Source organism: Eubalaena glacialis, chromosome 3 (genome assembly GCF_028564815.1).
Source record: "Eubalaena glacialis isolate mEubGla1 chromosome 3, mEubGla1.1.hap2.+ XY, whole genome shotgun sequence".
Taxonomy (NCBI): domain Eukaryota; kingdom Metazoa; phylum Chordata; class Mammalia; order Artiodactyla; family Balaenidae; genus Eubalaena; species Eubalaena glacialis.
Genome location: NC_083718.1, coordinates 87,348,068 through 87,367,166, shown reverse-complemented (window position 1 = coordinate 87,367,166; position 19,099 = coordinate 87,348,068). Strand labels below are relative to the sequence as shown.

The following is a 19,099-nucleotide window of genomic DNA, read 5'->3' as shown; positions in this document are numbered from 1 at the left end:
CGTCTGTATTTGTGGTCTTACATGGGCAAGTGAATATGATGCAACCTAGGTAACATTCAGAACCTTAGCTTCAAGGAAATCTGGGAAAGAGCTTTTGGCTTTCCAGATTCTAATAGTACAAGAAGACATGCTAGAAAGGCATTGGAATGAATGTTTAATGAACCAGTGTCTTGAATCTGCCGTACCTACCTCCCATGCATCCTTCCGTGTCTACTCATTGCCTAGAGCAGGGATTTGGGGGAGAGAGTTTATAAGACTCTCCTGCAGGAGTGTCAGAGGAAATGTGCAGTTTTTAAAAGCATGTGCAACATCATAAATAACTGTATATTTTAAAAACAAAAATAGCTATTTTGAAATTTCACATAACATTAAATAAGTCCCCAAAAGTTAAGAAGCACCAGCATACCAAAAACATTCAAACTCTTATCTTGTCATACAAGACTTTCCAAGTCCTGACGACTGCTCTCTTTCTCTATCTGTCCTCCAGTCCTACCAAATTACTTGAAGTTTCTAGAGCTGTTCTATCAGCCTGGACAATGCTTCACCTCTTGTCTACCTGGAAAATACCTATTTATTCTTTCAGTATTCAACTCTTGTCAGTTCCTCTAAGAAGACTTTCCTGGCCATCATTAGGAGATGTTAATTGCTCCTGCCTCAGTGTACTTATATCACCTTTAAAACTTATGATTACTTGTTTCCAACTTCCTCATTAACCTGTGAGCTCCCTGAGGTCAGAAACTACATCTTATTTATCTTTGTATCCTTAGTGCTTAGCATGGAACCTAGCACATAATAAGTGTTTAATACATATTTATTGAATTAGTGAATGAAAAAAATATTTTCGGTTCTCCAAGGTGGTAGATGAGCTCAAGAATGTAACACTCTGGGTAGGAATTTAGGATTTGCTAATATGGTCAGCATGCCCATGTCATTGTATGGAAAGATTTGGGGTAGAGAGGCCCTGATAATATAACTCTTAAACTATTTCAAATAAACCCGCAGAGAGACAGATTTGTTTGTGATACTAGAAATGAGGAACAGTAGTTGTAAAAGGACCCCAGGGCTGTTTACAACGATAGCGCAAGCTCACATGCAGTCCAAAGATGTGACTCTGACACCTTTTTCCAGTTTTCTTCTTGTGAGCAGTTGGCTCACGTGACCAGTGCAGCCAGACCATGCCCCAGGGGAGATGAAGACCATCACATCTATTGTACCTTCCTCCATCCCTTTTTTAAATTCTGTGGGAATGTCCTGAAGAATACACTGAGAAGAAGAGCTAAGAAGATAGTTTCAGTATTAGTCTTTCTTTTGTGCTCTGGTAAATAAGCATTTTGGTTTTATTTCTGAATGTTCAAGCATCTAATTAATTTGACCCAGTAAGAGAAATAAGTAGGAAGAAAAGTTTAGGCAGTAGCTGAGAAGCAGCCAGGTGCCTTTTTAGAGCTTTCCCAGGACTCTCCCAACAACCAATATGGTTTGTTGCTATGGAGACCACAAAAAAACTATAAGACCCAATCCTTACCTATATGAAAAAGTGTCTGTGAAAGTATTCCTTGTGCAGTGCCTGAACCTAGGAAGGCTGGAAGACATTCCCTAGTGGGAAAGAGTAAGAGAGAATAAGAAATCATATGAAGCTAGAAGGAATCTCTGTGAGTAAATAGCAACAGTGAGATGGTCTTCTGCAAGTCACTTATCCATCTGACTTTCCATTAATGAGCTGGAAAACAAGAATTATAATGATTAACCTTTACTTCATAGAAATGCTGAGATTAAGTAGGTAGTATCTAAAGGTACTTTAAACCAGAAAAAGATACTTAATAAAGGGACATCACCTTTATTAAGAGAATAAAAGGAGAGGGGACTTTTTTTTCAGTTTTTTATATATAACAACCTGTATTAATCCCTTGGATTTTTTTTATGTTACTGGGTGATAATAATGTACCCACAGTCAACAAACATTTGTTGAACACCTTCCATGTGCCAGGCAGTAAGAAAAGCAAAGATCAATAAGACATGATTCCTTCCTGTAAAGAGGATGCAAATTCAAGAGATATGTGGAAAGTAGCATCAACAGAATTTGGATGAGGATTTATTCATTCATTTAACATTCTGCAAATATTTATTGAGCACCTAGTTTATATTAAGTGATAGAGATACAACCATGAACAAAATAAACTTGGTTTCTGCCCTCATGAAACTTACAGTCTAGAAGGAGGGACTAAACAGTAAATTGGTAAATATATAAACACATAGTTGCCAATTGTGATTATTGTCATCACGGAGCAAACAGGTTGCTATGATAGAGAATAATGCAGATAAGGATATCAAATTTAATGCAAGTCCTTAGCGTCAACCTTTCTGAGGAGGTGGTATTCAAGCTGAGATTTAAAGGACAAGATCAAAGGTAGACCCAGCAGGAAGGCACAGGAAACATCATGTAAAGCCCTGAGGTAAAAAAGACTGGTGTATTCAAGAGTGAGTAAGAGACAGAATGGAGACTAGTGGTATAGATTTTTTATTTGGGTGACTAGATAGTTGATGATGTCATTTGCTGAGATAAGTAATACAGAAGAAGGAAGATAATTTTAGTTTGGGATATGCTGAATTTGAGTTGCCTGTGTGCATCTAAGTGATATTCAGTAGGTAATTGGATACACGAGTCAGGAACTTAGGAAAAAGGTGTGGCTTTATCTGTCCTCTTGGAGATAATTTCAGGAATCTGAAAAGTTAGACATCAGCTAAATGCCATTAAGTGAAACTGGGGAAACAGGCAAAATCACCCAAGGAAAATGTATAGACAGAAATGAAAGAAGGAATTCTGGCCCATGCAGAGCAAAAAAAAAGACCAAGAAATAGCAAGTAGAGAAGGAAATGGGAAAACCAAGGGAAATTGTGGTATGAAAGCCAAGAAAGGAAAATAATTTTAAATAGGAATGATTCAATGTCATAAATGATTAAATAAAACAAGGATTGGAAAATGTTGTTGAATTTTGCAACCAGAAGAAAATTCGTGACCATATTATAATAATGGCTAAGAGTCCAAGCTCTAGAGCTAGACTGTTTGGGTTTGAATCCTGACTCTGCCCCTTGTTAGCTGTGTGGCCTTGACTAAGTTACTTGACCTCTCTGTGCCTCCATTTCCTCATCTGTAAAATGTGATATTCAATAATATCCACCTCATAGGGTTGTTATGAGGATTAAATTAATTGTAAGTAGAATACTTCAAACAGTACCTGTTATATAACAGGTGCTTGGTGAGTGTTACCTATTCTATTGCCATTACAATTATTAATGAAAGTACTTTCATTGGGTGTAGAAGAATGGGTTAAAAGCTGAATTGCAGGCAATTGAAGAATAAATGGAGGTGAAAGAAGCTTGGCTATTAAGGGGTAGATAGAGAGGATTGGTAACTAGATGTAAACTCAAGGCCAAGGACAGACTTTTTCTTAGGAAAGAGACTTGAAACTGAAAGGAAAGAACCAGCAAAGGAGGAAAGATTGAAGATACGAGAGATAGAGGACAGGAAATGGAACAAGATTTTGGAGGAGGTGGAAGGGGAATTTGATCAAAAGCGCTGGTAGAGAAGTCTTAGCGTCGGACACCATCTTGTTCTGAGGGGGGCAAGTTGGAAGGATGATTACAGATGTAAATATTTATAGTAGAATGAAGGTAGTTTATGTCTAATAACTTCTTTCTTATATAATAAGCACATTAGCTAAAAAGAACAGATTGGAAAAATGAGTTAAAGAGTATCTGCTGAGGGGTAGGGGGAGAAATGGCTTACCAAGGGCGAGAAAAGGATTCCTTAGTAGTGTGTGATTTCTGTTAAGACTGGAGACCATACACCTGTAATGGCATCAATATCAGTATGCATTCTAGCAGTTTGGGGCAGCTCAGTCATGGGCACAGGGAAGGCAGAGTGTTAGACTGATCCAGAGTTGGGAGTTTGCAGGATCAGTGCTTCAGGAGGAGAGTAGAGGACTGAAAGTCCTGGAGAGAGAAGTTAAAGCAAACAAGCTTGGAGTCCAAGCTCAGCAAAGAAGGAAATGGAAGGTCGGAGGAGGCAAAAGACTAGAGACCAGCAGTCATAATGACCTCTAAAATGGTGTAGTGGAAATACAGGCACAAGAGGACTCAAATATTGGAAGTTCAGCTTCAAAGCTAGTAGAATTCCTGAACGGCAGCTCTGGCATTAGGCCTTAGGAGTGGTTGGCTGAAGTGATTCTATCCTAGAAATAAGAAGTGAAAACAAATTTAAACTAGTTTTTTCCTGTGATACCAAACTTCCTGAGTTATTCTTAGCATTGCTTTCTCTCATATATCCCCAATACATCAACAATAGCATTTATTTTAACTACCAAGTTGATTTTCAGCCTTCTCAAATAATAGGAAACTATTGATAATTAGAATACAACTGAGTATCTAAAACTCACATACTTACATTTGAATTACTCATTCTATAAGTTCAGCCCATTTATTAGATGCATTATGTACGTATTGATGGCAAAAATGAATAAGACAAAGGTAGGTAAAGAGCTTATGACATTAGGGGAAAATGTATAGATTGAAATTAACTATAGTAAGAAGTGGTATCTGCTCTTTATACTTTTCCAGCAGATTTGCTTTCCTAATTTTTTTGCCAAACCTTTTACTAAAAGTACTACCTTACTTTGTTAGAGTTCACACTATCTTGAATAAATAGACAATAAGTGTTATTTATAATTGTTGTTATTATTTTACTATTACCGTTACCCAAGAATAGAGATGACTCTGGAAGCATTTGGGATAAGAAGAAAATCAATAGACATATTTATTAGAGAAAAATCTATATATTAATAAGTAAAATTTAGCTTATGTAAGTTAGCTAAACGTAATGGTTGCTGTTTTCAGTGATGTCCCCTTTTGCTGTGCAGATGAAAACCGTTTTGCCTGTGTCACCTGGCATTGATGTGCTTTGATATTTTTAGGGATCTTGTCCATAGAACAACTCATCAGCCGGGTAGGTGTGATTGGGGTGACTCTCATGGCTCTTCTTTCTGGATTTGGTGCTGTCAACTGCCCATACACTTACCTGTCCTACTTCCTCAGGTAACAAGAGTTTTGTCTCTTTCCTTTTTTCCCATTACTTATTGAATACGTATGTCACATCATGCCACCATCATTAATACTTAAACATTAGATCTATGACACTGCCTTTTTATTCCTCTCTGTCCTTATGGGCATTGACCTAGGAATCTTTCAAATAAGTCTTATCACTTACATTGCTTGCCCTTGTTATTTGTCCTGCATTTATTTATTTTTAAAATGGCAATTTCAATCTGACCTTCTCCACCCCCTTTTCACCCCCACTTTTTAAAGACACATTTTTAGTGGACAGCCATGTGAACTAGTCTCAACTTCAGCAAATCAGTTCCTCCCAGAAGTAGAACAGTAGATGACAATGCCAAGTTAAAACTGTGCATACACGTATATCCTAAATGTCACTGGATCAAAGTTAAGCAAGTCTATAAGAGAGCTAGTTACCTTCCACTTCCCTGAGGCGTCAGAAGAATTAGCTATTAAAAAATGACAACAAAAGCATTTTTGCTTATTATAGTTATTTTAATATTCCTCAGAAAAAATACAGTTCCTTGAATTATAGGGTAACAATTGAGGTTTGTGTGTTTCTCAAGCTGCCTTGTATTATGCCCAGGGATGGAACCCAAAACTTTGCTAACAGCTTGTGCTTATTATAGGAATGTGACTGACACAGATATTGTAGCCCTGGAACGGCGACTACTCCAAACCATGGATATGATCATAAGCAAAAAGAAAAGGTAAGATATCAGCACATTAATGCTGTTAGAATTTCTCAACAAGGAAATTTGACATGAATTGGTGGTAACAGGGAATTTCATCTCATTTCATTTTTAAGTTAGGGAACCATCAAAGACTTAGTGTCTAATCTTATGTGAAAGAAAATTTTCAAATTCAACCTTAGTTCCTAACTTTAGATAAATTCTCTTGAGATAAATTTTAGAATAACTTTTATATTTGAGGGTATTCTACACTGGATGTTTTAAAAGTCTATTGTGCTGCATTTTTACAAACTTTTTCATGCCTTATTTCAACTTCCCTTTCTCCAACTACTTAAAAAAATCCTTCAAGTCTTCCAGCTATTGTTGTTGTTTTTACTATTTAAAAAGTACTTTTAAAATGTATGTTTTCGAGGTGGCATTTCTAGAAATCTGTATCACAGTGGGTAAAAGCATAGGCTCTAGATTCAGACTATATGAATCTGAATCTTTGGCCTACAACTCACAGTGTGACTTTGAGCTAGTTGCTTTATTTCTTTATGTCTTGGTTTCCTTATCTGTAAAATGGAAATAATAATAATGAGTTGACTAACATGTAGAGTTCTTAGAACAGTGAACTATACATAGCCAAGGAAAACTATCTGACTTATTAATAATCTCGGCAGGACAATCATTTGGTTTTAATACTTTGCCTTTATTTATTCATTCATATAGTCATTGACTTAATAATTATATAGAAAGCCTACTTTATGCTAGGCACTGTACTAAATGCTGAATACTACATAGAGATAGAATGATGAACAAGGTAATCAGTTCCTACCTTCATGAAGCTTATTGGTCTACTGTTTTTATTAGAGTTATTAGTACTCATATAAAAATGATGTCACAGAAGTTTTAAATTGCATGAGTGTTTTTCCATTTCATGTTTCTTCTTTCAACACTTTACTGTAGTAGGATACATAATCAAGTCAAAGAAGACTTAATATAAGAGAGAACAATAGACATTAGAATGATAAAGAGGTCCAGATTCACCAACTAATTATTTATCTCCATTTGTATACATCTTTACTAAGGTAGTGAAAGTAGATACACATGTGTATACATTTGTTTACTTATATATGTTTTGTTCACATTCATGCTCTACAGTTTATTTTACATGAATGAATATGAATGTAGATTTTTAGAATATAACAACAAGAGCAACATTGTTCAATATTAAAAGATACTTGTATAGGAACATACTATTTTGATTCCCATGATCATTCTCCCTTGTACTATATTTATTTTATTCATATAGAGAGATGAATATAAAGTCATGACCCATGTCATTGTGGATGTGCACTTTTAAGCCATTTTATCACTAGTCATGCTGAGGAATTGGCTCTGATCTATACATGTACCCCTATAGACCTTGTTAAGTCAGGATCTGGGATGGTTTGTGGTCCTGCAGTAGGTCTTACTAATTTGAGTGGCTCTCAGAAGAATCAGCCTCCCAACTTAACCTAATTATCACAGTTCTTTACCCAGTGGAGCTAACAGGGCAGATAGACAGCTAACATGACAACACTGCAACCTTTGAGGTTCATACAATGTCCTTGCTATTTACCAAAATATTGAAAAAATGTTTTCAGAAACACTCATAGTTGCAGAAGAGTAGTGACCAGAAAACCATCTTTCAATTTAACAGCAGAGGGCCCTAGTGAGATGACATACACGAAAAATAGCATGTTATGTCCAGAAAAGTTAATGGTTGAAAATGGGGGCAGGAAAGAGGCATACTATCTTCTCACTTGGAACACTGAATAGAGGATAAGGTTTATAGTATTTGGAAAATATTCATCAGAAACCTTCAGATAGTAGGAATATGCTGAGTTAGTGATCAAAGCCTTTCAGCTTTTTTCAGTTTGAGAGAATTAAGTGACCTGTTATTTTGTTTTATTTTTCTGTTGACTTAGATTTTAAAGCTTTTGTTTTGGAGATCTATGATATAACTGAAGTATAGTGTCTTTTCACAAACAATATTAGTTTTGAAATTGTAGTTTTGTAGAAGATAGAAAATACAGTTATGCAACTACACACCATGGTATAAGGAAAAGAACTTGAACTAGGCAATCACTTTACAAGAAACTTGTTAAGTCATCTTGAGCAAATACTAAACTGTCTCAGTTTTCTCATTTGTAAAATGGTGGGGTTAACTAAAGGGTCTCTAGTATCCCTTTCAACCCACAAATTCTGAATTTATACTTTTTCGCACAGCTTATGACATACAAAAACAAAAAACCTAGAGTACGTAGAGTATGTAAAAGTTAATGCAAGCTATTACTATGAGGAAAAACCTTATCTCTACCCTTGGATTAGAAACAGGAAAAATTGTTAAAAACAAATATTCAAAGGCAATGGAAAATGAGCAGAGACAGGTAGAAATTTGAAAAGAGTGTCAGGTAACTGGACGTTTGTGGTTTTCTTGCCTCCGGGTGCTCTTCAACCACTGCCCACTCAAGTATACAGATTGATAGAGTTCAAATCAGCAGAGTAACTGGAAAATTTAAAGGGAAAATTTTGGAAGCAAGAGAGATGCAGAAGGACTGAGATCTACAATCTACATATAAACTCTGCCCAAATCCCTGCCTCATCACTAAGCTATGCATGTGTAGAGGAAATACCAGAGAAGTAGGCAGAAACTAGAAAGGGGTCTACCCTTGAAAGACAGCATTGCCTCTTAATGAGATTTACAAGTTTGTTTTGTCTTTGACTGAGTGCATTGTCTGAACTGTATGTAAGTTAGACACATAACTTGGATGACAGAAAGTGAAATTCTTACTGGCTTGAGGTGTCAGAAGGTAGAACTCAAGACTGGAAAAGCATTAGAAATTTAGGAGGGATCCCTAGAAACAAAGGGATCACAGAGAGGGTAAGCAAGGCCTAAAATCTGATTATAAAATCTGCCCAAATTCTTTGTTGACCACTAACCTGCTCAGGCTCAGAGGAAACCACCAGAGAGTCGGGGTAAAGAAAGAGCCTCTAAGAGTTGAAAAACTGAGTAGAAACGTTAGTTACCGCACACAGTAAGTATGACAGTTTCACATTTCGAGTCCAGGTAAATTAACTGCTTACTAGAACAAAAAAAGCAGTCCTCAGAAAAATAAAACAGATTCCAAAGCCACTAAAACATAATACCTACAATGTCAAGTTTTCAATCAGAACTTACTAGACATACAAAGAAACAGAACTGTGCAAACCATATTCAAGATAAAAAGCAACTAATAGACACTTAACTCCAGGGGGGCCCAGATAACAGATTTAGCAAACAGACTTGAAAGCAGCTATTATAAATACATTCAAAGAAATGAAGGAAGCATAATATTAATTAGTGAACAGAAAAGGAGTCTCAAAAGAGAAATACAAACTATATTTTAAAAAAGAAACAAAAGAAAATTCAAACCTGAAAAGTACAGTAACTGAAATGAAAATTTTACTATGTAGGCTTAGCAGAGTTGAGATGGCAGAAGAAAGAATCAGTGAACTTGAAGGCAGATCAATAGAAATTATTCAGTCTGAAGAATACAGAAATAAAAGATGGAAGAAAAATGAACAAAATCTCAGGATGAAGCACTATCAAGCAGTCTAAATACTTGTAGTTGGAGTCCTAGAAGAAGGAGAAAGGGGCCAAAAAAGTACTTGAAAAAATAATGGCCAAAAGCCTTCCAAATTTGGTGGAAAACATTAATTTACAGATCTAAGAGGCTTAAGTAGGGGAACCACAAAACTACACCTAGGTTCATATAGTCAAATTGCTAAAAGACAAAGATAAAGAAAAAATTTTGAAAGCATCAAGAGAAAAACGATAAATATAGGGGAACAACAAAAAAAGTAATGGTTGCTGAACAAGGTTGCAGGATACAAAGTAAACATACAAAAATTAATTGTATTTTTATATTACTAGAAATTAAAAATACAGTACAAATTACAGTCACTCAAAAAAAATGAAATACTTAGGTATAAATCTAACACAACAAGTACAGGACTTATATGCTGAAAACTATGAAGTGCTGATGAAAGAAATCAAAGGTCTAAATAGAGAAATATACCATGTTTAATAGATTGGAAGACTCAACATAGTAAAGATGTTAATTCTCCCCACATTGATGTACACGTTTAATGTAAGTCATTTCAAAATCCCAGCAAGATTTTTTGTAGATACACACAGAATTATTCTAAAGTTTATATGGAGACACAAAAGTACTAGACACTTTTTCAAAATAGCTAAAACAATTTTGAAAAAGTAAAATGAACAGTATCAGTCTATCTGATTTCAAAACTTATTATACAGCTATAATCAAGGATTATATTGGCAGAGGTATAGACACATAGACCAATGGAGCAGAATAGAGGACTCAGACCAACAGAAAAATGCCCAACTAATTTTTTACAAATTTGCAAAATCAATTCAGTGAAGGAAAGATAGCCTTTTCAACAAATGGTGCTTGAACAATTGGACATCCATAGATTTTTTTTAAATGAATCTCAATCTAAGTCTCACACCTTATACAAAAATTAATTCAAAATGTAAAACTATAAAACTTGGTAGAAAAATAGGAGAAATATTTGAGATCTAGGGCTACACAAGAGTTCTTAGACTTGACACCAAAAGCACAATTCATAAAAGGAAAAATTGATAAATTGGACTTCATCAAAATGAAAAAATTTCACTCTGTGAAAGACCCTGCTAAGAGGATGAAAAGAGAAATTACAGACTGGGAGAAAGTATTTGCAAACCACATATCTGAGAAAGAACTAACTTTCAGAACTTAGAGAAAAAAAAAAAAATCAAACAGTCCAGTTAGAAGTTGGGCAAAAGACCTGCACAGACATTCACTGTACACGTTGTATAAATGGCAATTAAGCACATGAAAAGGTTTTTAACATCATTAGCCATTAGAGAAATGCAATTAAAACTATGAGGTATTACTATATACCTATTAGAATGACTAAAATAAAAATTAGTGACAACAACAAATGCTAGTAAGGATGCAGAGAAACTGGATCACTCATACATTGCTGGTTAGAATGTGGAATAGTATAGTAACTCTGGAACACAGTTTAGCAGTTTCTTAAAAAAACTAAACATGCAGCTATTACACAGCATAGCAATTGCATTCCTGGGCACTTTTTCCAGAGGAATGAAGACTTATCTTCACACAAAAATTTGTGCCTTAATGTTTAGAGCAGTTTTATTCATAGTAGCCAAAAATGGATATAATCCAGATATCCTTTAATGGATAAATGGTTAAAGTGTGGTTTATCCATACCACAGAATACTGCTGAGTAATAAGAAGTTATGAACTACTGATAGATGCAACAACCTGGATGAATCTCCACAAAATTATGCTGAGTAAAAAAGCCAATCCACAAAGGGTACATACTGTATGATTCTATTTATATAACATTTTTTAAATGACAAAATGGAAGTGGAAACAGACTCGTGGTTGCCAGGGGTTAAAGAAGGGCTGGGGGTGGGAGGAGGGAAGTGGGCTATACAAGGGCAACATGAGGGATCCTTGTAGTAATGGAGATGTTCTGTATTTTGACTCTATAAGTGTCAGTATCCTGGTTGTGATATTGTACCGACAAGATTTCCATTGGGGAAAGGTGGGGAAAGGGTACCTGGTATCTCTGTATTTTTTTTATAACCCCATGTGGATTTACAGTTATCTCAAAAGAAAATGTTTAATTAAAAAAGTAATTGCTGACTTCCAACCAGAAGAGATGGATACCAGAAAACTGTAGGATGGCGTATTTAAACCATAGTAGACATTTTTCAGCTTCTTTATGTGCAAACTACCACCAAGTACATACTTCTTCTAGTGATTACCTCTTTGCCTGTTGTGGGACCACAATGCAGTGTCTGTCATCTTTACATGTTCAAGAGGTTCCACTCCACAGCCAGTCATTATGTTTATTGTATTATAGACATTGAAACTAAGGACAACAGAAATGTGCTTCTGTGCGCCCTATCCCCCCTGCCTTCCTTTAATCCAGTATGGTATGTTGATGTAAATGAGTGGGATAGAACCTCTTCCCTTTTGCTCCAGCTTTCCCAACTATGAAAATAGGAAAAACTAAGACTTATGAGTCTTGCCAAGTCAAAATCTCCCTAGGTCTGAGCCTCTTCTTGGTTGTTCTACATCTTCCAATAATGCTGAGTTACAGTGAACATGTGTAATTAAAGGAAAAGGCAGAAGGAGCTAATACAACTTGGGAGCTATATTCCATTTACTCAGTATCCCGGTAAAGGTCATTTTAAGGAGGAAACAGTTAAGTCATTTTGGCTAACACACTTAATATTCTTTATTGTTAATACCATTTTAGCCAAGGGCTTAAAGAATTTAGCCCACAAAAATACCATTTGGTATTTGGTACCATTGGTTCCGTTTGTATTGGTCCTAACTATGAATACCAATGCTGCTTCTTTATCCTTACCATTTCTATCTCTTGTCATCCTTTTGAGGTTAACCTTGAGTTAAATTTTTCTTTAGTTCTACAACTCTTTTTATTAGACTCATTCTGGTTTATTTTAAGCCTGTAGGCCTTGGCCTATTGTACTCTTCAAGTAGCCATTTATGCACAGATGATCTATTTTTCCTCACAAGGACCCTATTCTATATGGTGGGCTGGAACATGCCAGCAGCCACCACTGAGGCGGTAGGTCCTTCCACAGACTGACAGGACAAGAGGAAGGACAAGTTTTCCATTGATATATTCGGTAGTAGGGGGAGACTGTCATTAAAGGGAGAATAGTGTTTTAGAAGAGGCCAGGTTTATGTGATTTTCTGGGGTTTTTGTTTGTTTGTTTGTTTTTCTTTTGTCTGCTTTTAAAAAGGAAAGAAAAAAACATTTATTGAGTTCCTACCCTGTACCTGATCCTTTAGCTAGGCATGTTAGCTATTGTTTTATTTTGTTTTTAAATGATAATGGTAATAATTAAATATATTATTTCATTGATCTTCACAATCATCCAGAGATGAGGAGATGAAAACTCTAAGGTCTCACAGTTTCCAAGTGGTAGAGCCAGTCCTCAAATTTATTGCCTACTCCAATTCTGTGCTCCTTCACCTATTTCACATTCCTTCTGGAGTGTATGCTTTTCCCTCAATTGTAAGCTGTGGGAAAGTGGGACTCCAGAATTCGAATCCTTCCCTGAACAGCTCAGCAAATGAAAGGAGCAGTGATGAGACTGGAAAGCGGATGAGAATGGACTACGAGGGTCCATGCTTCCTTGCTGAGGTTTTATATTTTATTTCAGGATGGCAGTGACACGGAGGACTATGTTCCAGAAGGGGGAGGTGCATAACAAACCATCAGGATTCTGGGGAATGATAAAGAGTGTTACCACTTCAGCCCCAGGAAGTGAAAGTATCCTTTATCCCTCTGCTTGATTCTTTTTCTCAACTCTGGACCAAGGGCAGAAGAAAAAATAGTATGGGGATATTCTCTTCTAAGATACCTGACTGCATCAGAGTTCAGCTGGCCAGGGCTGGGCTTAGGAAATACAATGTGTACAGTCATCTTTCCAACAGCCATAGAAGATCATAAAATAATAAAACCATTGTCTTTGAACTGAAGGGGTCCTAACATGTCAGTCTTTCCATTTTACAGATGAGAAAATAGACCCAGAGAAGTTAAGTCACACAGTGGCAAAGATAAGACCAGAAATGTGGTCTCCTCAGTTCTTTCCACTACACTATTGTATTTCCCACCTCTGAAAAACCACCACAAAACAATGGCTCCCGCAAATGGATGGTTTGTATATGGGATTGTAAGGGCCCATTTCTAAAGCAATCAGTTTTAGAAACAAACAAATTTTAAGCAGCTCTGTATCTCCAGTGACTTTTTGGTTTAAAGAATCAAGGAGATTGGGATAATGGACTTGTCTTGGCCCAGCTGGTTGCAGTGTTGAACTGATTCCCAAATTGAGTAACCAAATCTCTTTGTGGCTACCAGGTTATTAAGCTGGAATTTGTGGTGGGGGACTAGAGGTGAAATAGCATATTCCTGCTTCATTCTCTGGCCTGAGGAAGAACAAATTCCCCTGTGCTTCAAATGGAGGAAAAGAATGTAACCTATTCTTGCTATAAATTATGATATATCTTTCTGGTGTGAAATGCAGGTAAGAATTAGAAAAAAAAAAAAAAAAAGTAGGATGACCACAGGAGAGAGAAAAAAAGATGACTTTAAATTCATTTCTCGTCTCCTATTTCCAGACAGAGTGCTAAGGGGTAAAATGATGAGCAGAGGATAGCCTCTCTCCTCAAGGCGCTTACTGCCTAATCATGGAAGAGCCAAACGTGTAACTCATTAAACCGCGTTATTCAGTGGCCTGGACCATGCCAACAGCAGCCACTACTGAGGAAGGAGCTGAAGGGCATTTGCTGATTTGGGTAATAGTGGAAAACTCACAGAGAGGAGGGAGGATTTGGATTAAAGCCAATGCTTCTGTTTTAGAAGGCGCTGTCTTTACTGTTTTTATTACTTAAAAATTCATAAAGACCAAAGTTTAGGTTTAAGCTATCTTAGCAACACTAAGTCAAGTCAAAAAAGTATCGGGATTATTTAAGATCTCGGAGTCCTTTCCTAAATGGAGAGGATAATCACACGACCTCACTGAGTTCTTCGAAAGTGGCATAGCGTAATGGAAAGAGCAGGCCTTGGAGTAAGGCAGATCTGACCTTGCTTCCATGCCTATTAGCTGTGTGACTTTGAGCAAGTTATTTGACTCTCTGAGCTTTACTTTCCTTATCTGCAAAATGGATAATAACACCTATCTCATGGGATTGTTGTAAATAATAGAAGATAATATCTGTAAAGAACTAAAGAAGGTAATGTCTATAAATCCCAGCCTGTATCAGAACTCAGTAAACATTAGTTCCCTTCCCTAACATTGTATTTATTCAGATATTTCAGGAGAAAACTTTGCTATATTATAGGTGTTTTTCTTACTATGTAACCTTTTGAGATTCCAAAGATTACATTTGACTTAATCTAACTAGATAAAGCAAAGATAAACAGAACCATCTCTCTGAGCCACTTGAGCTAGTGAGAAACTGAGTGGTAGGTGGTTGGTGGGGATGCTCTTGATGGAAAAGCTTTTATACACCTGTGTCTGAGGTTGGAAAAATTGTTCTAAAGTAGTACTGCTGGCTATAAGCAGGAAATTGAAAATATGGGCAGTTCCTAGGACCCACTGTAGAAGAAACCAAAAGCATATGCTTCCTTCATTGCTATTCCTTGAAACTTCTATGTGATTTAAACCTTGATGCCCATTTTGTGCCAGATCTTACTCTTATTCAACAGGAAGTGGATGCTTTGGAAGAACTAAGCAGGCAGCTTTTTCTGGAAACGGCTGATCTATATGCTACCAAGGTACAGAGCAAGGAAACTGAAGTGTGGTTTTTACTAATATGATTGAAGAGAGAACAAGACTGAATAGCTTTTTAGCATCCTCTATGGCCAAGCCATGTAAGAGGCACCTCATAGCTTCAATATCAGCCATGAAGCACTGATGGCTGCAGTCTTTGTGACATTGCTCCTACCAGTAGCAAAACCCTTAATGGAACGCTCTCAAAAATAGAAATTCGTGGGATAGTCAGAAGAGACTTTTAATCATCTAGGAAGGTGGCACACACCACTTCCTACTGATGATCCAGGATCAAGAGGGTAACTCCTGTGGTAGCTCCTCTGTTTTCTATTCTCTTGCAAGTTAGTAATAGTGTAAGAGAAGTAAGACACCAATCTGCCGTGGTCTAGCCCTATTTTAAAGGATCCGGATCAAGAAGGGACCTAACTACAAGAAGTAACTTTCCTTTGTACACCTAAAATGCAATGTAATTTAAATATGCAAAATCTATTAGTTAAGGTTGTTCAAACTATTTTAATCCTTTTTGAGGATTACTTCACAGAAATAGCCATGTAGGATAGAGGTAAACATAGGCTTTGAAGACAGATAGACCTGAGCCTAACTTCCCTTACTCACTAGCTCTGCAACCTTAAGCAAGTTATTTAGCCTCTCTAAGCCTCTGTTTTCTCATCTGTAAAATTAAAGAGAACAAATCTCATAAAAGTTGTTATGAAGATTAAAGTAGATAATGCATGGAAGGTGTTTATCCTAATTTCTGGCTTAAAGTAATCATTCAATAAATTTTTCCCACTACTACTATTACTGTTATTTTAATATTATTATTATTATCATGTGTGGTTTTAATTCTTAGCCTGAACAGTGATTCATAGAGGCAGGAATTTTGTGGAATATAAATGTAATTTTGCTGAGACTAACCATGTTTTGTGTTTGTTTTCCCTCAGGAGAGAATAGAATACTCCAAAACTTTCAAGGGGAAATATTTTAATTTTCTGGGTTACTTTTTCTCTATTTACTGTGTTTGGAAAATTTTCATGGTAAGTATATTATTTTTAATTGTCAGGATTTAGGTGATTTTCCCTGGTAATGGCAGAGAGAGAAAATTGGGTTCGGTTGAGGCATTGAACTAAATTCCAAATCCAGTTGAGTCAATAGAAAATGTGATCTTTCACATCTCTGAGCCTCATTTTTTCACCCTCTCCTTTTTGGGTCACCTAGAAGAGGGAGGTTGCATTTTTCTTCTGTCAGAAATCATGAATAAGTTCTTAGATTATGAAATATATGAAGAGTGAATATTGAAGTTTCTTATTTTACACCCTGCTTTCCATATTACGCATGAGTACGTGACTGTATATAACGCAATTCCTACCTTCAGCTCAGAATAGAAACCACCTGTCCTTTTTAATAGTCTGTATATAACCCAAAAAGTAAATTCTAAAACATATTTCTACAGATAAATTCATCTTCTGTGCTTACAGCTTTTATTCTTTTGTGGCTCTCCCTTAACGCTCTATTCTTTATGTGCATTTTATGTACTGCATTATTTGTCTTTACTTGTGACTCATCTGCAGGTATTAATGGATTTCAGTGTGATTATAGAAAAGGCTGATTTGACGTTCTAGTTTGGTGACTTTCCCACTGGGGCTGTGCTTGCACAAAGAGGAGCTTTGTCAGCTTGTTAGTTAATTTTGATCAGTGTAGATGAATGGAGGATTCTGGATTTAACAGATCTAATGTTATAATAAATTGATGTTAATACCCATTCAGATGATGTTTTTAAATCTTGATTCATTCAGTGGGAGAGGATAAATGAAGATAGTGTATTCAGTTAACTAAGATACTAAAGGCTTTTTCTGAGATGCAGCCTTTAGGAGAGCATAACATTTTTAACAGCTTTATTGAGATGTAATTGACATTCAACAAACTGTACATATTTAAAGTATACAATTTGGTAAGTTTTGATATATATATATATATATATATATATATACCTGTGCAACAGTCATCACCACAATCAAGATAGAGAACATATCCATCCATCACTTCCAAAAGTTTCCTCAGGCCCCTTTGTAATGCCTCTCTCTTCCTTTTTATTGCTGAGTGGTGTTCCATTGTATGGATGTGCCACAATTTGTTTATCTGTTCACCTGCTGATTGATATTTGTTTGTTTTCAATTTGGGGATATTACAATAAAGCTGCTGTGAACATTTGTGTACAAGTCTGTATTTGGACATACGCTCTCTTTTCTCTTGGGAGAAAGCATTTAAGTGTAGAATGGCTGGATCATATGGCAGATGTATGTTTGACTTTTGAAGAAACAGCCAAACTTTTCCAAAGAGGTTGCACCATTTTATATTCCCACCTGCAGTGTTTGAGAGTTTCAGTTATTCCACATCCTCACCAACATTGTGTAGTCAGTCTTTTTAATCTTAGATGTTTTAATAGGTATGAGGGTGGTATTGAATCATTTTAATTTGCATTTTCCTAATGTCTAATGATGTTGAACAACTTTTTATGTGCCTTTTTGCCACCTGTATATCCTCTCTGGCAATGTATCTATTCAAATTTTTTGCCAATTTTTTAATTAGGTTGTTTTCTTTTTATTGGGTTTGAGAGTTTTTCAATATAGTCTGGAAGCCTTTTATCAAATATGTGATTTTCAGATATTTTCTCCCAGTGAGTGGCTTGGCTTTTCATTCTCTTAGCAGTATCTTTCAAAAACCAGAAATTCTTCATTTTGATGAAGTCCAATTTATCTTTTTTTTTCCTACTATGGATTATGCTTTTAGTGTTGTATCTAAGAAATCTTTGTCTAAAGATTTTTCACAAAGATTTTTTTCTTATGTTTTCTTCTAGAAATTTTATAGTTTTAGGTTTTACATTTAGGTCTATGATCCATCTTGAGTTAATTTTCTAATATGATATTGGAGTATGAATCCAAGTTCATTTTTTTCATATAGATAGCCAATTTTTCTAGCACCATTTGTTGAAAAGAGTATCCTTTCTCCATTGAGGTGATTTTGCAATTTTGTCAAAAACTAATTGACCATATGCGTGTGGGTCTGTTTCTGTACTCTCTTTTTTTCTATTGAGATTTATATGTATCTTATATATTTACTTCTGCCCATACCACACTGTCTTGATCAATGAGTTTTCCAATTCATGAGCATGGTACAATTCTTCATTTATTTAGATCTTCTTTAGTTTCTCTCAACAGTGTTTTATAGTTTTTAGTGTACAAAACTTTCATCAGATTTATCTCTTAAGTATTTAATTTTTTGATGCTATTATAAATGAAAATGTTTTTATAATTTTAATTTCCAAGTGTTACTAGTATATAGATATACAATTGATTCTTGTATATTGATCTTATATTCTGCAACCTTGCTAAACTCCCTTATTATTTCTAGAAGATTTTTATAAATTTCATAGGATTTTTCTACATAAACAATTCCATCCTACCTTTCTTCTTCTCCTCCTCCCCCAGCCTTACTGCACTGACCAATGCCTCCAGTTACAGAGTTAAATAGAGCAGTCATCCTGATCTTGTTCCTGATCTTAGGGGGAAAGCATCCAGTCTTACACCATTAAGTATGATGTTAGCTGTCGGTTTTTCCTAGGTGCCCTTTATCAGGCTGAGGAATTTTCTTTTATTCATAGTTTCTTGAGTGTTTTTAATCATGAAAGCATGTTTGATTTTATCAGATGCTTTTCTGCATCTATTGAGATGATCATATGGTTTTTCTTTTTTAGTCTGCTAAGATAGTGAATTACATTAATTTTTGAATATTAAACTGACCTTGCATTCCTGCAGTAAACTTTACTTGACCATGATGTATTATCCTTTTTATATTTTGTTAGATTTAATTTATTAAAATTTTGTTAAGAATT

General features: G+C 35.7%; 1 protein-coding gene across 2 annotated transcripts in view; it reads left to right on the top strand.

Annotated features, from left to right (window-relative positions):
- GPR89A (G protein-coupled receptor 89A) overlaps positions 1-19,099 on the top strand; it is a 44,404-nt gene that overhangs the window by 17,727 nt on the left and 7,578 nt on the right. For both annotated transcript variants that reach the window (XM_061186077.1, XM_061186076.1), the window contains 5 exons: positions 4,968-5,088; positions 5,736-5,816; positions 13,099-13,208; positions 15,127-15,215; positions 16,152-16,244. In XM_061186077.1, coding sequence (XP_061042060.1) covers positions 4,968-5,088; positions 5,736-5,816; positions 13,099-13,208; positions 15,127-15,215; positions 16,152-16,244 — 494 coding nt within the window. The remainder of the gene's footprint in view (positions 1-4,967; positions 5,089-5,735; positions 5,817-13,098; positions 13,209-15,126; positions 15,216-16,151; positions 16,245-19,099) is intronic.